Source organism: Mercenaria mercenaria, chromosome 7 (assembly GCF_021730395.1).
Source record: "Mercenaria mercenaria strain notata chromosome 7, MADL_Memer_1, whole genome shotgun sequence".
Taxonomy (NCBI): domain Eukaryota; kingdom Metazoa; phylum Mollusca; class Bivalvia; order Venerida; family Veneridae; genus Mercenaria; species Mercenaria mercenaria.
In genome coordinates, this window is record NC_069367.1 from 45,006,035 (window position 1) to 45,028,383 (window position 22,349).

The 22,349-nt window shown below is 37.8% G+C and overlaps 1 protein-coding gene across 1 annotated transcript; it reads right to left on the minus strand.

The window, feature by feature from the left end:
• Positions 1 to 4,803: 4,803 nt before the first annotated feature.
• LOC123554219 (monocarboxylate transporter 13-like) lies at positions 4,804 to 20,115 on the minus strand. The gene is made up of 7 exons (XM_045344205.2): positions 20,083 to 20,115; positions 16,968 to 17,288; positions 14,842 to 14,985; positions 13,803 to 14,492; positions 8,447 to 8,668; positions 6,746 to 6,871; positions 4,804 to 5,520 (listed from the first exon to the last, which is right to left on the minus strand). Exons 2-7 carry the CDS (start codon positions 17,272 to 17,274, stop codon positions 5,384 to 5,386), a joined length of 1,626 nt encoding a protein of 541 aa, XP_045200140.2. The 5' UTR covers positions 17,275 to 17,288; positions 20,083 to 20,115; the 3' UTR covers positions 4,804 to 5,383.
• Positions 20,116 to 22,349: the final 2,234 nt, after the last annotated feature.

Genomic DNA, 22,349 nt, shown 5'->3' on the forward strand with positions numbered 1-22,349 from the left:
ATCTTCATCAAACTTAGTCAGTAGCAGCATTATAAGGTCCTCTCCCAAATGTGTTCATTTTTGTGGGGCGGATAAAGTCAACAAGAGGGCTAAGGTGGCCCTAGGTCGCTCATCTGAGTAACACACCATAACTGTGTAAATATGTTTTACCTAGTGATTTTATGGAGACAAATATTCTGACCAATTTTCATCAAGATTGGACCAAAAATGTGGCCTGAGTGTACACAAGCATTTTATTTGATTTGACCTAGTGAGCTAATTTTTTACCCCACATGACCCAGATTCAAATTAATCCAAGATTTCATGAAAACCAACATTCTGACAAAGTTTAGGGAAGATTGGAGTAAAAAAGTGACCTCTAGAGTGTATACAAGCTTTTCCTTAGATTTGACCTAGTGACCTAGTTTTTGACTCACATGACCCAGATTTAAAATCGTCCAAGACTTTATGATAACAAACATTCTGACCAAGTTTTATGAAGATAGAATAAAAAATGTGCCCCTTAGAGGCTGAAAGGGCCAATATAGAAAATTTTCCCTTTTGGGGGCAGTAACTTTAGAACCCATGATTGGATCTGCCGGACTCATCATGAAATCCAAGATCTATTGTTGTTAAAGATATTTTGCAAGTTTGTATCAAATCAAACCATAAATGAAGTTTCTATGGCTGCAAAAGCCAAAATAGCACTTTTTGGCCCTTTAAGAGGCCATAACTTTAGAACCCATTAGGAGATCTGGCCAGTTTTCGAAAGGAACCGAGATATTATGCCAATGCAAGTTGTATGCAAGTTTGATTAAAATTGATCGTAAAATGTGGTCTCTATCGTATTCACAAGAAATTGCGGACAGACGACGACGGACGGACGAAGGGCGATCACAAAAGCTCACCCTGTCACTATGTGACAGGTGAGCTAAAATGAGAAATTCCTTTAAGGTATACATACACTAAATAGGAAAATGGCACAAAAAATCGTACTCGCGTAATGGTAGATTCAAATTGTTAAGCTTAATTGCTCTGTAGAGTTTCTTGCAATTGTTTGCTGATATCACATGACGGATCTATGTTTTATATTTAGAAAGTATTTTCATACAAAAATGATATCTTGGCAGACATTTGTCATGGAATCTTAGGTCATACACCACCGCTTCAATTTAAGGTGTCTTTGAAAATATTTTTGTTTTTGCATCAAACATGACCCCCACAATTCTTTTAATTTTTATGAAAATATTCTTCAAGAAAGTGCAAGTTACAGACATTTAAAAGGTGTCCTGATGTGTGCTGCAGCCATTGGGAATTTGTCTGTTTTATATAGAATCTATAATCTAGCACAGTAATTAAAATGGCCCGAGAAACAAGAATGTCTGCGCATTGTGGCGTTGACGTGATGTTGCAACATCATTGTGGCCGGTAAAGGATAGGTTAGGTAAAGGAATGCTGAATCGCATTTAGGTCGATTCTCAATACCATACATCGAATAATTAAACATTTTATCACATAAAACAAAAACACCAATATTCATATTTAAAGGTCCATAATGCTTTGATTTTTATCTATAAAACAGATGGAACAGCTTTCCAAATAGATGTTATGCGTACATGCATGGTTAGAAAAACAAATATTGCACATGAACTGTTATAGTCAAGAGCCATAAAGGGAGGTAATACAAGAGATCACAGAGTGATCTTGGCAACAAACATTGAGCCATTTTTTAATGTTCCAAATTTCAAGATTAGCTCAAGGTCAAAATCAAGGTAAAATTTTATTTCAGTACACAAAACAGATTTTTTCTTTGATTTGACCTAGTGACCTAGTTTCTGACCACAGATGAGCCATTTTCGAACTACGCCTAGCTTTCATCAAGGTTATCATTTTCAACAAAATTCATGAAGATCAATTGAAAAATACAGCCTCTATTGCAAACACAACGTTTTACCTGATTTGACCTAGTTTTTGACCCCAGATGACCCATTTTAGAACTCGGCCTAGATTTCATCAAGGTAATCATTCTGACCAAAATTCATGAAGATCAATTGAAAAATACAGCCTCTATCGCATACACTTGGTTTTTCTTTGATTTGACCTAGTTTATGACCCTAGATGACCCATTTTCGAACTCGTCCTAGATTTCAATTGACAAAAATCCCTACGTAAGTCTATATAAACCATGTGACCCCCGGGGCGGGCCATATTTGACCCTAGGGGGATAATTCGAATAAACTTTGTAGAGAACCACTAGATGAAGCTACATTACAAATATCACAGCCCTCGGCTTTGTCGTTTGGACAAGAAGATTTTCAAAATATAAGTCTATAAAAACCATGTGACCCCCGGGGCGGGGCCATATTTGACTCTAGGGAAATGAGTTGAAAGATCTTGGTAGAGGAACACTAGATGATGCTACACACCAAATATCAAAGCCCTAGGCCCTGTGGTTTTATTCAAGAAGATTGTCAAATTTTTTCCCTATATAAACCTATGTTACGGTAAATTATAACAAGAGGACCATGATGGTCCTGAATCGCTCACCTCTTCCCACATGATCCAGTTTTGAGTATGACGTCATTTTTTCTATTATTTGACATAGTGACCTAGTTTTTGAGCTCATGAGACCCAGTTTTGAACTTGACCTAGATATTATCAAGATAAAAATTCTGACCAATTTTCATGAAGATCCATTGAAAAATATGGTCTTTAGAGAGGTCACAAGGTTTTTCTATTATTTGACCTATTGACCTAGTTTTTTAAGGCACATGACCCAGTTTCAAACTTGACCTAGATATCATCAAGGTGAACATTCTGACCAATTTTCATGAAGATCCATTCAAGGGTATGGCCTCTAGAGAGGTCACAAGGTTTTTCTATTTCAAGACCTACTGACCTAGTTTTTGATCGCAGTTGACCCAGTTTCAAACATGACCTAGATATCATTAAGATGAACATTCAGACCAACTTTCATGAAGATCCATTGAAAAATATGGCCTTTAGAGAGGTCACAAGGTTTTTCTATTATTTGACCTACTGACCTATTTCTTGATGGCACGTGACCCACTTTCAAACTTGACCTAGATATCATCAAGATGAACATTCAGACCAACTTTCATACAGATTCCATGGAAAATATGGCTTCTAGAGAGGTCACAAGGTTTTTCTATTATTTGACCTACTGACCTAGTTTTTGATGGCACGTGACCCACTTTCGAACTTGACTTAGATATCATCAAGGTGAATATCTGACAAATTTTCATGAAGATTTCATGAAATATATGGCCTCTAGAGAGGTCACAAGGTTTTTCTATTTTTAGACCTACTGACCTAGTTTTCGACCGCACGTGACCCATTTTCGAACCTGACCTAGATATCATCCAGATGAACATTCAGACCAACTTTCATACAGATCCCATGAAAAATATGGCCTTTAGAGAGGTCACAAGGTTTTTCTATTATTTGACCTACTGACCTAGTTTTTGATGGCACGAGACCCAGTTTCGAACTTGACCTAGATATCATCAAGGTGAAGGTTCTGACCAATTTTCATGAAGATCTTGTGAAATATATGGCCTCTAGAAAGGTCACAAGGTTTTTCTATTTTTAGACCTACTGACCTAGTTTTTGACCGCACGTGACCCAGTTTTGAACTTGACCTAGATATCATCAAGATGAACATTCAGACCAACTTTCATACAGATCCCATGAAAAATATGGCCTTTAGAGAGGTCACAAGGTTTTTCTATTATTTGACCTACTGACCTAGTTTTTGATGGCACGTGACCCAGTTTCGAACTTGACCTAGATATCATCAAGGTGAACGTTCTGACCAATTTTCATGAAGATCTTGTGAAATATATGGCCTCTAGATAGGTCACAAGGTTTTTCTATTTTTAGACCTACTGACCTAGTTTTTGACCGCACGTGACCCAGTTTTGAACTTGACCTAGATATCATCAAGATGAACATTCAGACCAACTTTCATACAGATCCCATGAAAAATATGGCCTTTAGAGAGGTCACAAGGTTTTTCTATTATTTGACCTACTGACCTAGTTTTTGATGGCACGTGACCCAGTTTCGAACTTGATCTAGATATCATCAAGGTGAACGTTCTGACTAACTTTCATGAAGATCTTGTGAAATATATGGCCTCTAGAGAGGTCACAAGGTTTTTCTATTTTTAGACCTACTGACCTAGTTTTTGACCGCACGTGACCCAGTTTTGAACTTGACCTAGATATCATCAAGATGAATATTCTGACCAATTTTCATGAAGATCCATTGAAAATTATGGCCTCTAGAGAGGTCACAAGGTTTTTCTATTTTTAGACCTACTGACCTAGTTTTTGATGGCACATGACCCAGTTTCGAACTTGACCTAGATATCATCAAGGTGAACATTCTGACCAACTTTCATAAAGATCCCATGAAAAATGTGACCTCTAGAGTGGTCACAAGCAAAAGTTTACGGACGCACGCACGGACGCACGGACGGACGACGGACACCGCGCGATCACAAAAGCTCACCTTGTCACTTTGTGACAGGTGAGCTAAAAATAAACAATGGGCCATAACTCACTCAAAAAATGTTGAACCAGTCTGATTTTCAGAGAGACACAACTAGGGTACCAATAAATCATTCTGACAAAGTTTGGTCAAAATACCCCCTTCAGTTTCTGAGCAGATGCGATAACGAGAAATTGTTAACGGACGGACGGATGGACGACGGACCACGGACGCAGATTGATTTGAATAGCCCGCCGTCTGATGATGGTGGGCTTGATGATGGTGGGCTAAAAAACAATAGAGCCAATATAACGGTGTAGTATATTTAACAATATTTAAACATTTGACAAATGGTAAAGAAAGTATTTATCAGATATCATGGATATAGGATTAAACAAGAAATTAAAGTATTTTATGTTCATAAATGGAAAATGTGGCAGCCGCATTTTAATAAAAGGCATTATGAGCCTTTCATTTACAATATCGTGTAAACTTAATTCCCATCAAAAAAGGATGCAATGAATTAAAAAGGTCTTGGATCAGTTAAACAATAGAAAAAATAAAAAGGTTTACATCCTATAAAGAATCAGCATACATGGCAGGAGTGGATAGAAAGTGTCATGGATCAGATAAAAATCATCATGCTGCGCATAAGGAGTTATGGAAACAGATAAACAATTCTGGATGGACACAATCGGCATCGCAGTCTCATTCAATGCTAATGCGTTTAGGTTTGTAGCACCTCGAAGGCAAGTCAATGTCAACATACACTTAGATGAAACTATATAAATTCGCATCTATGCTACTGTTCATTCTTGTTATGATTCTATGACAGAAAATATATAATTTTAAATGATTTTGATTTGGAAAACATTGATTTTAAAAAGCATTATTTCAGCGATTTATTAAGTTTAAATTTATTTTCTATATAAGGAACAGGGTAGAGCATGGCGCCACTAACAAATATGGCGGTACCAGCAGCTATGTAGGACACGAGGTAGTCTCCGGATATGTCATACAACCAACCTGAAATTAAGACGTTATGACATAAAAGCATATTAAATGATCTTGACTGAAATATGCAAAGCTTAGAAATAAAACAAAAACAAAGATTCAATAAGAGCTGTCATGGTCAAAGAATGTATCCCAATAAAAATCGATCTTTGATCAAGTGACCCAAAAACAAAATTGTCAGTTTGAAGATTCTAGGTCAAATGGTTATATAAAGTTATTTATTGATTGGAAACGGTCTCATATGTTCTGGCCCCTGTGACCTTGACCATACATCAAATTACCCTAAAATCAACAGGTGTCATCTATTCTGCATGTCCAACCATCATATGAAGTTCAACATTCTGGGTCAAGTAGTTCTCTAGTTATACATTGATCAGGAAACGGTTTTCAATGTTCAGGCCCCTGTGACCTTGCCCTTTGATCGAGTTACTTCAAAAAACGATTGAGATCACCTACTCCGCATGCCCAATCAACCTATAAAGTTTCAATACCAAGGGTCAAGTGGTTCTCAAGTTATTGATCGGAAACGGTTTTCCATGTTCAGACCCCTGTGACCTTGACCTTTGATCAAGTAGGCCTCACCCAAAAAGCAATAGGGATCATCTGCCCGATAAACCTTATCAATCTGTAAAATTAGAACGTTCTAGGTCAAATAGTTCTCCATTTATTCATCGGAAATGAAGCGGGACGGACGGATGGACGGAAACGGTTTTCAATGTTCAGGCTCCTGTGATCTTGATATTTGATCGAGTGACGCTAAAATCAATAGGGGTCATCTACTCTGCATGTCCAATCATCCTATGAAGTTTCAACATTCTGGGTCAAGTTAGTCTCAAGTTATTGATCGGAAACGGTTTCCAGGGAGACATAATAGAATTTTACTCATTCTAAATTATTGATCTTTTAATCATATTTTATTGCTTCTAATTTAAATACAAATACACAAATCATACAATGAAAAAGGCAACCTTATGATAACAAGTTACCGGTAATAACAGTATGATTATTTCAATTTACATAAAAGCAAAAGGGTCGGGCCATAAGTTTTGCTAACATTTTTCTCCCTGGAAACTTGCATGGTGGTCCAGCAGTTAACATTTCTTTTATTTAAACACGCCAAACCATGTCATAAATCTATATGGATTCGGACGTACGGGCAACGCAAAGACTATATACCTCGGCCTTCGGCGTGGGGGTGAGGAGTGGTTGTGGGGATAACAAAAATGGAAACTATTACCTGCAATTGGTGGTCCGGCAAAAGAACCGATCCCGCCAAAGAAATTTGATACGCCTAAACCATGGGCAAGTCTGTGTATCCCAACGATATCGGACAGCAAAACTGACGTCAGCGATATTGTCACACCTACAAACATGATAATATGAAGTGAATCTACCACGTCCATAAATTATGCGCAAGGAAATATCACATTGTACAAATACGGTCGAAGTTTTGGACATTCTCTAACCGAGTGGGGATTTCATTATTATTTTACCCATAAAAACTTAATTGTCGGGGCAGCCGTTTAACGAATCATACATTATGAGGCTGTTACATTGACATATAAAAGTGAGGACACATACGGGTAAGGGTAATCACCCCAACCCCAACCCCCTATGCGGGTTCGAAACCTCGCTTTTTGGTGTAGAATTTTTCCATGTGAAGAAAGATATCCAGCAGGTTAGTAGATAAACACAGGTGCCCGCCCATGTCTGAGATAAAGAGATACATGTATCTAGGGGTCCGTTCGTCCATCCCATAATTATGACCTAAGCTATTGTTAGTATCACGTTAAACTTTAGCATAGTTGACGTTTAACAAATAGGGAGGTATGTGACCGAAGTGATACAATCGATAATCTACCACACCCTTGAGTTGTAGATATATAAAGAAAATCCCAGATCGGGGTGGGATCTTGTCCACAGGCCTCCTAGCAGGCCTGAACAAAAATAAAGGTTTTTATAAAGGCTCCAATCTATGGAAATAAAGGCCTTTTAGTGTAAAATATTAAAAAATAAAGAGTAAATAAAGGCTATTTTTGTCGGAATTCTCGTTGAAAACACATAATATATATAGGTATTTACTACATGTATGTGGTCTGGTGAACACAACAGCATTCTGAAAAACTCTAGATGAAAGATACACAAGCTGTATCCTAATAACAACACTTAAAAGGGGGGAAGAAATACAGTAGTATAACCATTACTTGCTTTAAACTGGCACGGCAAGCAGTCTGAACAAAAATATAGGTTTTGAGTGAAAATTACAGGCTATTTGGCCGTTTTAAAGGTTTTTTCAGAAGATTTAAAGGTTTTAAAGGTTTGCTCTGAAATTAAAGGTTTTTAAAGGTTTTAAAGGTTTCACTAGGTGGCCTGTGTCCATGAACGAGGTTCTACCGAGGACAGTATTTCTTTATCACCACAATTTTTTCTTGCATGCCAGACAGGAATGTCTTTGGTTTAAGATGACTCTCTTATAATCTGTGAATGAATGCGCGTTAATTCGTACGCTACTATAACAAAAGATTCTTAAAAGAAAAGCATTCACGAATGAGTAGTACATGTATTTCAATCCCCCTGTCACTAGTTGTAGATGCAGATGGGGGTTTATGTTTTTCAGCGGTAACGAGGCTTTGCCGAGATATTCCCATATGCATAGGTGTGTTAAGAAGGAGATTATATGTCCTGTTAAAACATATTGAATAGACAACTAAAACGAAATTATGACTGTCGGGTTGTTAGACTAAATTTGGCAAGACTGGAATTAGCCGGTTCAAATAATAGTTTTCATTAAATGTCAGTTGTGATTGGTGAAAGCTCAATCTGTTTCATATGTCTTGTGTATTTATCGTGTCCAATATTCCATTGTTGAATAATAATAGAATACATGTATAATAATGATGTTTAGGTACATAAAATGTAGTTAATAAAATGTATTTACCGCTAAAGGCCCCAAACACCATTGTGTAGACCAGCAGAGACCCAAACGAGGACAGCAGAGGCCCTACACAGGTCGCTGCACCGCAAATAACAAGGGCAGTTGCATATAGCACAAGTCTGTTCACCCACGGTCTGTCTGACAAAAATCCAAAAAGAATTCTACCAACGGTGTTAGTGATACCTACCGATGAAACTAAAAATGAGGCTTGTAGGTCGCTTATCCCTGAAATAAAAAATGAGGCGTGTAGGTTGCTAATCCCTTGAATGAAAAAAATGAGGCGTGTAGGTGGCTAATTCCTGAAATGAAATATGAGGCGTGTAGGTTGCTAATCCCTTGAATGAAAAATGAGGCGTGTAGGTCGCTAATCCCTAGAATAAAAAGTGAGGTTTGTATCCCTAGAATAACAAGGCAGTCTGAAAGACAGCTAAATCCCCCGCCACTACGATGGATAGTGAAAGGGTAAACCTTTGATTTTAGCTGTGACCTTGACCTTGAACTGACATGGCTGACTCATGAATTCTGCACAACGTCTTGATGAGGTGATCATTTGACCCAAGTTTCATGAAAATCCTTCAAGGGGTTTAGGAGATACAGAGCTGAAACCTTTGACCTTCAGTTGTGACCTTGACCTTGAGTTGACATGGCTGACTCATGAGTTCTTGATGATGTGATCATTTGACCCAAGTTTGATGAAAATCCTTCAAGGGGTTTAGGAGATACAGTGGACACAAAATGGAAGGCTCAAACCTTCAACCCTTAGTTGTGACCTTGACCTTGAGCTGGCATGGCTGACTCATAATTTCTGCACATCGTTTTGATGAGGTAATCATTTTACCCAAGTTTTATAAAATTCCTTCAAGGGGTTTAGGAGATATAGAGCGGACACAAAATGGAAGGCTCAAACCTTTGACCTTCAGTTGTTACCTTGACCTTGAGCCGACATGGCTGACTCATAAGTTCTGCACATCGCCTTGATGAGGTGATCGTTTGACCCAAGTTTGATGAAAATCCTTCAAGGAGTTTAGGAGATACAGAGCGGACACAAAATGGAAGGCTCAAACCTTTGACCCTAAGTTGTGACCTTGACCTTGAGCTGGCATGACTGACTCATGGGTTCTGCACATCGTCTTGATGAGGTGATCATTTGACCCAAGTTTGATAAAATTCCTTCAAGGTGTTTAGAAGATATAGAGCGGACACAAAATGGAAGGCTCAAACCTTTGACCTTCAGTTGTGACCTTGACCTTGAGCCGACAAGGCTGACCCATGAGTTCTGCACATCGTCTTGATGAGGTGATCATTTGACCCAAGTTTCATGAAAATCCTTCAAGGAGTTTAGAAGATATAGAGCGGACACAAAATGGAAGGCTCAAAACCTTTGACCCTAAGTTGTGACCTTGACCTTGAGCCGGCATGGCTGACTCATGGGTTCTGCACATCATCTTGATGAGGTGATCATTTGACCCAAGTTTTATAAAATTCCTTCAAGGGGTTTATGAGATATAGAGCGGACACAAAATGGCAGGCTCAAACCTTTGACCATGAGTTGTGACCTTGACCTTGAACCGACAAGGCTGACTCATGGGTTCTGCACATCGTCTTGATGAGGTGATCATTTGACCCAAGTTTCATGAAAATCCTTCAAGGGGTTTAGGAGATATGGACCGGACACGATTTTGTTACGGACGGAAGGACGGACGCAGACCATTCCTATAATCCCTCCGCCACGGCGGGGGATTAAAAAGTGAGGCTTGTATCCCTAGAATAAAAAAGTGAGGCTTGAGGTCGCTAATCCCTGAAATAAAAACAAGAGGACCATGATGACCCTGGATCGCTCACTTGAGTAATATGAGCTACATGTTTCAAATGTCAAACTGATGCTAAAATATTAAGGAAGTCAGTAGGTCAAATTCATGGTCAATGAAATTCAGTTTTACGATCGGTGTGCAAAACTGTACATGTCATCCAAATTCCAAGGCTGTATCTTAAAAAACAAGAAAGTAGGTCAGCAGGTCAAGGTCACAGTCAAGTGACATCATATTACTTAGGGTCATCAGGTAATTATTGTTAAACAGTCTTGGAAATAGGATCAGATAATTTTTAAGTATTTCTGCTATATAACTTATATAATAATTAAGTAACCCCGGGGCGGTGCCTCTTTTAACCCCAGGGGCATAATTTGAACAATTTTGGTAGAGGACTACTAGGCAATGCATCATACCAAATATCAAAGGCCTAGGTCGTGTGGTTTCAGACAAGAAGATTTTTAAAGTTTTTTCCTATATAAGTCTTTATAAAACATTGGACCCCAAGGGCAGGGCCTCTTTTCACCCCTGAGGTACAATTTGAATAATTTTGGTTGAGGACAATAAGACAATGCTACAAACAAAATATCAAAGGCCTAAGTCTTGTTGTTTCAGACAAGAAGATTTTTAAACTTTTTTTCCTATATAAGCCTATGTAAAATTTGGGACCCCCGGGGCGGGGTCATATTTGACCCTAGGGGGATAATTTGAACAATCTTGGTAGAGAACCACTAGATGATGCTACACACCAGATATCAAAGCCCTAGGCCCTGTGATTTTGGACAAGAAGATTTTTAAATTTTTTCCTTTTGGTTGCCATGGCATCCAGAGTTCTGCATGGAATTCAATCTTTTGAATAATTTTGAAAGGGGGCCACCTAAGGATCATTCCTGTGAAGTTTGGTGTAATTCTGCCAAGTGGTTTTCAAGAAGAAGATCTTTTTAGAAAATGTTGACGGACGCACGACACACGTCACACGACGGACGACGGACATTGAGCGGTCACAAAAGCTCACCATGAGCCTTGGCTCAGGTGAGCTAAAAATGAGGCGTGCAGGTCGATAATCCCTGAAATAAATGAGGCGAGCAAGCCGCTAATCCCTATAATAAACAAGAGGGCCATGATGGCCCTATATCGCTCACCTGTTATCATTGCACTTGAGGACAAGAAGGTCCTCAGAAAAAATATCTAAGTCCAAAGGACAGTAACAACAAAGGGAAGAAATTTAACCAAAAAGAAAAAAAATTCTTACAAGGTATAGATATGTCAAAATACACATAAAAATTGGAGGTACCATCCATGTTGTACCACAGAAAAGTGGTCTCGGTTTTTCCCTACGGCCAATAATAAAAAAAGTTACTAAATATAAGCTATTTATAGTAACGTAAAAGGAAAGTAATTAAAAAAAAAATATTGTAAGTCAACAAAAGAAGGATCTGCCAAATAAATCTGTTGACATATTATTAAATGAAATTTCAGATCAGTATCTTCATTAGTTACGGAGATATACCCATTTTAATTTGAAATAAAGGGAGGTAATTTGACATAAATCAGTCCATAGTTATTTACCCTGATTCGCTCAGTCCAACTAATGACAATAATGAAATTTCAAATAAGTCCTATAAGTACTTTTTTAACTGATATATAGATCTAGAGGATATTTGTTTCACCGAGTGAACACTAAAATATTTTCACGAGTGGCGTAGCCACGAGCGAAAATGTAAATTATTGTGTTCACGAGTGACATATATTTCAATCTTACATTGAAACAAATAAATTTTCTTTTTATTTTATGCATTTTCAATGGTTTTAAACAAATTATGTCAATTTTACCCGCGCAGCGTCACGTGCATCGCATCATGACGTCATAATTTCATGACGTCACCATATCTATAGTGTATAACTGTCAAATAGTCCTATGACGTTTCCAGACTTCTTTTAGATTGTTTAATGATGGAACGTATATCTTCATGATCCTGTAAATATTAATGTATATCTATGTCTTTACTGAAGTATATTTTTCATGAAATTTTCCATTATTTATAATTCATATTCTTTCGCATTCAAGTGTATTTCCGTACCAGTGAAAAATAAAAAAGATATTTTCACTGTTTGAAACAGTGAAAATATCAGTTTTATTTCACTGATAAATTTCAGTATTCCACTGAAGAGCATAAAATAAAAATCCATTTTGATTACAATCAGGGGAGGTAATCAGATATAACATAACTCTGAACCTACGCTTGGATCTGATTTGTCATGGAATCCAAGAATTATTGTTGTTTAAGTTATTTTGGAAAAAAATTGTATCAAATAAAACCATAAATGAAGTCTCTGTATGGCTGCAAAAGCCAAAATAGCCAATTTTGGACCTTTAAGGGGCCATAACTCTGAAACCCATGATGGAATCTGGCCAGTTCAAGAAAGGAACCACGATCTTGTGGTGATACAAGTTGTGTGCAAGTTTGGTTAAAATCGAATCATAAATGAAGTTGCTATTGTGCAGACAATAGCTAATTTTGGCCCTTTCAGGGGCCATAACTCTGGAACCCATTATGGGATCTGGCCGGTTCAACTAAGGAATCAAGATCTTATGATGACACAAGTTTTGTGCAAGCTTGATTAAATTCAAATCATAAATGAAGCTGCTATTGTGCAGACAAGGTCAAAATAGCTAATTCTGGTCCTTTCAGGGGCCTTAACTCTGGAACCCATGATGGAATCTCACCAGTTCAAGAAAGGAACCAAGATCTTATGGTGATACAAGTTGTGTGCAAGTTTGGTTAAAATAAAATCATAAATAAAGCTGCTATTATGCAGACAAGGTCAAATTAGCTAATTTTGGCCCTTTCAGGGGCCATAACTCTGGAACCCATAATGGGATCTGGCCAGTTCAAGAAAGGAACCGAGATCTTATGGTGATACAAGTTGTGTGCAAGTTTGGTTAAAATAAAATCATAAATGAAACCACTATCATGCAGACAAGAAATTGTTGACGGACGGACTATGTGACAGGTGAGCTAAAAAGAGGCGTGTAGGTCGCTAATCCCTGAAATAAAAAATAAAGCGTGTATGTCGCTAATCCCTGATATAAAATTGGACATATTTAAACTGATATGAACACTAGATGTTCTTAGAAGATCGAAGTATTTTTACTATTAATTTGATCATGTGGTCTTTATTCACGGACCAGGTTGAAATACACTGCATTTGTTTAATCCGGAATAAAACTATGTCATGTCTTCTATGTTCACAGGAAGTCTATGGAAAAGGTTAAAATACGTATAGTACCCGTGCAGTTTGGACATCAGCTCTCGGTAGCGATACCTTTAGGAGCGGACGCATACCTAAATGTATCATCACGTAGTACAGTTATACATGTAACAGTTGTACTTAAAGGCTAGTTTTACCAAAACTAGAAAGCAAGTAATTATTACCAACGCGCTGAAAACTGCATATGTTGCAATACGTCCCTATAGTCATAACATTTCACAACTGCCAGGAAAGAAAACAACACGTATAATACAGTTAAAATCCTACTATAGTCTTACCTGCTTCTCGGGCAGTATCCGGGAGATAAACATAAGGTATATAATATCCCAGACTGTATAGAAAAGTTGACACTAGAAACATACAGTAAGCAACATTGTGAAAGATTTCAACGTCAAAACTTGATCGTATACTATGCCATACTTCGTTGAATATATCACTGCAGATGTTCTTCTTCAGTGATTTCCTACTACTTCCAATTTGGGACAACGTCCTATGTGAACCGTCTCTCGTGCCCTCGTTAAGAAGTGGAGATGATGCGTGTTTGGACAATTCCTTTGAATCGCGCTCGTCTACAGTATCTCCGTTGACTGACTTTGAGCAAATGTTATTTTCTTTTCTTACTGATATTTCGAGTTCGAACATATGTTGATAATTTTCCTTGATTTCAGTTAGTTCTAATCCTTCATCAACAGAACTGTTTTTGTCACCGCTTTTGATTTTGGATTCTGCAAAGTCGATTGGTCGAAACACTAATGCGCATGCAAAGCAGTTCAGAGCGAGGCCAGCTTGAATCAAAATGGCGCCCTGCCATGCGTACGCTCCAATCAGAACACTTGTAAGAGGGCTGAATATAAATGTTCCTATTCCAGCACCACTGACTCCGATGCCTGTTGCAAAAGCCCTTCGTTTCTCGAAATACTGACTCACACAAACTATGGACGGTAGATATATCATACCATAACCAATTCCTTAAAAGAAATATAAAAGTACGTTGAAATTTACAAATATCAAAATACATGAGCGACCAAACAATTCTACAAGACATTTCTCCTAAATTGGTCGTTTAACGCTCCCGCAAACACACATATTTATGGCTAGTTTCAAGTATGAGATGGCCTTTGCATTTTTCATGCGTTCTAGTCAAAATAATTCGAAGTTTAGATTGTTCTATATTTGTAACTGTGATATGTCGTGACACTTTACAAATATTACATAATCAATGCCGTCACAATCATTCCCGATCGTACCCCTACTTTCAAAAGAGGACATTCGTAGGTATCACTGAATTCAGTCAAGCCAATAAACTAATCTACTTACCAACCATAGCTCCGAGGCTTAAGTACAGGAATTGAATGTTTGGCGCGAACATACTCAGAACGAGGCTCCCTGAGAAAACAACTGTTCCAACAAACGTAACAACACGGCAACCAAATCTGTTCGTAAATATGGCAACAACAGGACCTGTGGTTAAAAATCCGAAGGAGGATTAAAGGCAAAATGATAAATAGTATGTTTTGCAAATAAAATAGTTCTCCAACACTGCTGTTGCTGTCTGAAAAAAATGTATCAAGATATTATGAGTAAAGACAAAATTATCTCACTCAACCTGACAAAACAATCAGTGTTGGATCTTGCGATAAGACTTTATTAATAAACAAGAGGGTCATGATGACCCTGGATCGCTCACCTATGTAATATGAGCCACATGTTTAAAATGTCAAACTTACGCTAAAATATTAAAAAAGTAGGTCAGTAGGTCATATTCACGGTCACTGAAAGTCAGTTTTAAGATCGGTGTGCAAAACTGTATATGTCATCCAAATTTCAAGGCTGTATCTTAAAAATCAAGAAAGTAGGTCAGTAGGTCAAGGTCACTGTCAAATGATCCCTACTTTGGGTCACCTGGTATTTTAATTAAACAGTCTAGGAAATATGATCAGATAATTGTTGAAGTATTTTTTCCTATATAACTCATATAACGAGTAACCCCGATTGTGGCCTCTTTTCACCCCAGGGGCATAATTTGAACAATCTTGGTAAAGGACCACTAGGCAATGCTACATACCAAATATCAAAGTCCTAGACCTTATACTTTCAGGCAAGAAGATTTTAATTTTTTTTCCTATATAGGTCTATGTAAAACTTGGGACCCCGGGGCAGGGCCTCTTTTCACCCAAGGGGCATAATTTGAAAAATTTTGGTAGAGGACCACAAGACAATGCTACATACCATATATCAAAGGCCTAGGTATTGCAGTTTCAGACAAGAAGATTTTTAAATGTTTTTCCTATATAAATCTATGTAAAACTTGGGAACCCCGGGGCGAGGCCAATTTTCATCCCAGGGGCATAATTTGAACAATCTATATAGAGGACCATTAGATGATGTCACATGCTAAATATCAAGGCTCTACGCCTTGTGGTTTTGGACAAGGAGATTTTCAAAATTTTCCCTATATAAGTCTATGTAAACCATGTGACCCCCAGGACAGGGCCATATTTGACCCTAGGGGGTAATCTGAACAACCTTGGTAGAGGACCATAAGAAGATGCTACATACCAAATATCAAAGCCCTATGACCTGTGGTTTTGGACAAGAAGATTTTTTTAAAGTTTTTCCTTTAGGTTGCCATGGCAACCAGAGTTCTGTATGGAATTCAATTCTTTGAATAATTTTGAAAGGGGACCACCCAAGGATCATTCCTATGAAGTTTGGTGTAATTCTGCCGGGTGGTTTATAAGAAGAAGATTTTTTTAGAAATTGTTGACGGACGGACGACGGACATTGAGCGGTCACAAAAGCTCACCATGAGCCTTTGACTCAGGTGAGCTAAAAACAACCATCAAGAAAACAGGTGAAGTTAATAGTTACTGCACTGTGAAATCTGCAGATGATAGGCAACCGCTTCTTGTCAGGGTCGCACACTCACTTCAGAAAGCCGGCCACCTAGCACAATTGAGGTCAGCGGTACTACCAAGTTACTAGATTGTCAAGGTACCCGGTCGTGGCCAAAACATGCTCAGAGGGACACCTGTGGTCTTCCTCCATCACAAAATCAACAAGCATCGTCCGTGCTTTTATCGCCCCCACGCAATAACTTTGACGTATACAATAGCTCTAGCCCGCCCGCTTAGCTCAATAATGAGAGCTCAGACCTACGGATCGTGGGGTCGTGAGTTCGGTCCCTAGGCTGGGCGTCTGCTCTCCGTGACGATTTGTTAAAAGACATTCCGTCCTTAACCTCTGGTCCATGTGGGGAAGTTGGCAGTTACTTGCGGAGAACAACTTTGTACCGCAACAGAATCCAGGAACACTGGTTATGTTTACTGTCCGTCGTTACGTAACTGTAATAGGGCCTACTGTTGAAAAACGGCGTTAAACCCAAAACAAACAAACAAACAAACAAACAAACAATAGCTCTAATCAAATGAAACGACATTTACCAGTAAGATAGCAGATGCCAGTTGATATTGATGCAATGACGGCTGTTTCTCCTTTGCTGCCTCCGAAATAATCCAACAGTTCAACAAACACAACTCCGAATGAGTACAGTATCCCGTCTGTCAGTACGTGCGATGTAAAACATGCCGCACAGACGATCCAACCCCATCCACCATCAGGTGCCTCGTATTTTAAGGTATTAATATCATCTGTAACTTCTGGTTCCAGTTCGTCTTCTGCTTGCGTAGTCGTGTGTTGTAAATCACTACATACACGGCCCGCTGTCTCATTGTTTAGCTCTTCATCCATTAAATATCAAAGTCCTGTAATGAATTAAAATAAACTTTATGTCACAATATCTAACATCTGTCCGTTCATTAATAATGGTCTAAGACAAAACGTTTTTCAACTGGAGACAAAAATGTGCCAAAGTCGCTTATCTCCAATAAAACTGATTCATATGAAAAATGCGTAATGAAGAATCGCGACAATGATTCGGAAGAAGTTCTGTCAGAGGTGTTTTGAATCGTTTTGCAAACGCTACTCGTGCCCCTTATTCAACAGAGCGTATCTTGAGAGATGAACAAACAAGAAAGTCACGGGCAAGGTTGATAAACTATGTGCCACGCGATCCGCAAGAATTCCTTAAAAAATGTCATTCGTGTCTTATTCAGGAAAAATTGTATAAAAACACGTAAATGGATATAAGAGTGAAAATACTAAGTTTTGTGTATGTGGCTTCTCTACGACCTGTGGAGTACTTTCATAGTAGCTAAACGGTGGTAAATTACATCAAGCTCGTGCATAAACTATCATTTAGCAAAATAAATTCTGATCAAGGGGGGATATAATCTTGTTTAGGAGAAACATTGCGTCAGTTTAAACATTTATTCCAAAAAGTACGTAATATAGGTGTGTAAAATCTTAACATCAAGTTAGCATGATGTTAAGAAAAGGATAACTTGAATGGGTGGCATAGGTCTTACAGCGGTTCCTTTAATGTATCGTAAGGGGAAGTAATCGCTGCGGGGAGTTTGGTCTTATTTTACATTGCTCGGAATTCCCACCCATACTTATCAGGGCCTTATCTTGAACATACTGAAAACTCACTTAGACCAGGTGAACTAAAACGGAGCCTTATCTTGTTGACATAATCAAGAATTTTGACCTTTATAGGGCTTAAGATTAACTTTAATCTAGATGTATTCTCACATGTGTGATATTTATTTATTTTGCTGGGTTTAACGTTGCACCGACGCAATTATAGGTCATGTGTGTGTGTGTGGGTTTGGGTTTAACGTCTTTTTCAACAATTTTTCAGTCATATAAACGACGGTGTCTACTTGTAGCAGTGAGCACAATGCCCAACTTTATAGTGCTGCCTCACTGGAATATCACGCCGTAGACACGAGGCATGATACCCCACCCAGTCACATTATACTGACACCGGGCTGACCAGTCCTAGCACTATCCTCTTAATGCTGAGCGTCAAGCGAGGAAGCTACTAGTACCATTTTTTACGTCTTTGGTATGACGCGGCCGGGGATCGAACCCACGACCTCCCGCACTCGAAGCGGACGCTCTACCACTAGGCTACCGAGGCGGTTATTATAGGTCATACATGGATCGATCCGCATACTATCAAGATACAGCCAGATCTTGGGTGCTCCGAAAAGTCAATGGAGGAATTTACTAGACAAACAACAACAACAACAACATGGCGACTTTCCAGCTTTGGTGGTGATCGAAGGAAGACCCCAGGTGCCCCTCCGTGTATTATTTATTTCATCACGATCAGGCACTGACCTAGGTAGAACCACCGACCTTCCGTAAGCCAGCTGAATGGCTTCTTCACATGAAGAATTCAACGCCCCCGAGTGAGGCTTGAAGCCACATCGACGAGAGACAAGTAGTCAGCGGTCTTGACCACTCGGCTCCCCACATGTGAGATAAACATCGTTATCTGTCAATCGTCAACTAGTATGCTTATAACTTGTATATTTTATATATTTTCATTTGGTGTAAAATTGACACGCACTAGAAAAAATGCAAAAGTACGTGTAGAAGTTCACAGAACAATCTTATCAAAATCAAGTCATATCGGTTAACTATAAAGCCTACAGAAGCCTACGGCGTCAGGATGTAAAATGTATGAACTTCAGCGTATTTGAGTAATACAGCTTATCGCTTTGATTTGTCCTTATTTTCCGCAGTTCTTATCTCAAGTATTTGTCATAGGTTTATATATTTGATGAATATAGTAGAAACTGGATTAAATAATACTTTCGAAATATTATTAAATCCATTTTATTACCTCCCTTTGTTACTTTACCGTATAAAGTCATGTGCAGTATTCTAAGTAGAGATTTTCTAACCATGTTAAAATTAGGCCTGTATATATATGTATTTGGACAGTTACCTTATCTCTTAAGACCTATGGAATTGGGGCTCTTGGGAGCTCTAGGGAGGATTTTTAACCATCACACATTTCAGAAATGGCCGCAATACAGTATATACTTAACAAGTAGTCAATGTCATGTACAATGCTGGAAATGATCCTCAAAATATCATACAGTGGATCTTATTCTAGATTCAAGGTCTTACAGGGTCAAACAAAATTATAAACATGTTAGCATACGTATTTTAAAGTTATTCTTTAAACGTTGTTTTCAGGCATCTGATTTAAATCTCGGTCGACGAGAGAATAAATGTAGAATTGCATCATGAGCATAGATCTATCCAATTTATCAATTGATACATATATACATCGTGTACATGTATAACGGATGAGAGAAAAGATGCTATAAACACACGTTTACAGAAACATCATCCCCGGTTTATAGATGCCAGTTTTGTGCTATTCTTTCAGTTGCAGCAACCATTTATTTACGTACTGCATTTAACCGATTGTTATAAATTATGAAGTATTTTTTACAGCAAGAGATCTACTCATCAAATAAAACAATGAAATTAGCTCAGTACACATCTGTATAAACACTGTAAATTAAAAGCTGAAGCAAATATACATGACAATAATGTCTCTTGTATTATACTTAAAAAACATGCTATAAATAACCCGTCTCAGTTAACAACAAAATGTAAATAAGATTTACTCACATGAAATTTCCACATGTTAAAAATAGAAACTTGAGTGAGGTCCGGCTACAGGGTCCTCTGATACAATTCATGTTCTTATTAATGCCGACCTTGGTGCTTAAGAAAATTGCAACTTTTTCAAGAATGTCTTTGTATTTTTATAAAAAATGCAATTTCTTTTGTTGCAAAAAACAACAACGTTTTTTTTAACAAATAGAATCTACTGTTGAAAATATTTCATAAAAACACCTATATCTAGCAGATGATGATGGAAAATCATTACATTTGTCTTCTGCTCGTCTTACCTTTTCGTGAAATGTTCAAATAGGTATAGTCTTTAATTTTTAGCCGACGAAGCAGTGCAATCATTTATTCAAATCTTCTCTGTAGTTGTACTTTAATAGATCTAATAATTACGCAATTCTTTGTCTATTTATTTTAGAATGTGTTTGAATTGTAAACTCATTAATTGTTTAATTCATCAAATTAAAAATGCTCAAAATAATAACATTTCCATGATTGATTTGTTTCACTGATTTATAGATAAAGTTAGTTTGTGCTTTTCCAATCATAGAACGTACTTTTGCACATAAATCACAGACAATTTTGCTAATAATTTTGTGTTTAAAATGGCTTTACTGCCCATGAACAGACTCAACAACCGAGTCTGCAATTTTACTATTTGCCTTGTTCTCGTGCTTCCGAGGATACATTCAGATTTTATTTACTTCACAACAGCGGGTGTCAGTGCTGTGTGGCGGCCGTAAAAGTCGCCCGACTTCATCTCAGTGTTGTTATATTTCTGGTCCTTCGAATCATTGATTTCAACTCATTAGATTGAAGATTGAATACTGCTTAAGCCGGTGCTAGGGGCGTGGCAGTGTGCTTTTCATTACTGCCATGAACAGACTCAGTCAAACCGAGTCTGCAATTTTTACTATTTGCCTTGTTCTCGGTGCTTCCGAGGGATCTACATTCCAGATTTTATTTACCATTTGTCCTGTAGTATTAAGAATGTCTCGTAGAGGGCTGCAGTCATACACAGACCCATTTTTCTACTCCAATTATCCAGGCTATTAGTGTGAACATTTCAGCCTGCATTAGTTTAAAGTATCATTTTGCCTGAGATGGCTGTAAGATGCAGGAGGTAATGGTCAGTCCGTTCTGATACCCAAAAAGTGATTTTTTTGGTCATTGAACCATTTTACAGCAAATAATTGAACCGTTCTATTGCGTTTAGAGTATTTTACTGTACATTTTGACTGCTACTGTGGATGAATATTGAAAACAAATGTCATAAGACGATTTTTTTCAACCACGCCAACGATGTTCCAACCATGCCAACGATGTAAACAGAGGCCATACCATTCAGGCTAAAGTTACTCTAAATTAAAATGAATAAAAGATAAAAATATCACTTTTCATATGTTTTTCGTCCGTTATTTAAGTTGAACTCATATATAGTTTTTGAACAGATGTGATTACATATACATGTTTCGATTTCTGGAATGCCACCCACGCCGTTTCATGTTATAATGGAAGTCAATGGGAAACGATTGACCTGTGTTCTCTAACCTGCCTCAAAGAAGACCATTCACAGCATTTGATATCTTTCTTTTATTAATTTATGTTGAAAGAAAAAGTTTAAACTTTTAAAATTAACCCAATGTGCTTTCATTTTTTTTTCTTGTGGAAGAGCATAGAATAGCTTGAGGCAACAATATAATCCCAGTCATAGTGTACGTAGTTTACAAACTGAACCTTTTCACAATAGTTCCAATGAATTCAAATCTCCAGTGGTTTTACATATCCTTGGGTAAATAACATTAATTCGCTTATATTGGATGTACGTACGTATTGAGTGTATAATATACTGTTATTTAGTTGTGCGTTCAAAGCGTATGGCAGAATTACTGCCGATCGTAAAATGACCAAGCCTGTGTTAAAATTCGACCATTCTGCAGACGCTTAGAATGAATGATGTAAAACTTACGATTAGTTATTGTGAAATAACGAAAACATTTAAATAAGAATATTGTTATGAGATATTAGGAAAGTCAAATAAAATCCAATAGGTCAGAGACCACACATTCAAAAAAGTATGGCCTAAGACCACAGTTATTTTTACTATATGTTCTATATAGGCACTGGACACTACAGCAATTTTGCATGCATCCCAACTCCCATAAAAATACCTGAACTCAACAGAACTATTCAAGAGAAAAAATTCCAGCCACAGTAAACATTGGGTTGACCGGCTCCTTTTTCCACCATTTTGAACCAAATCA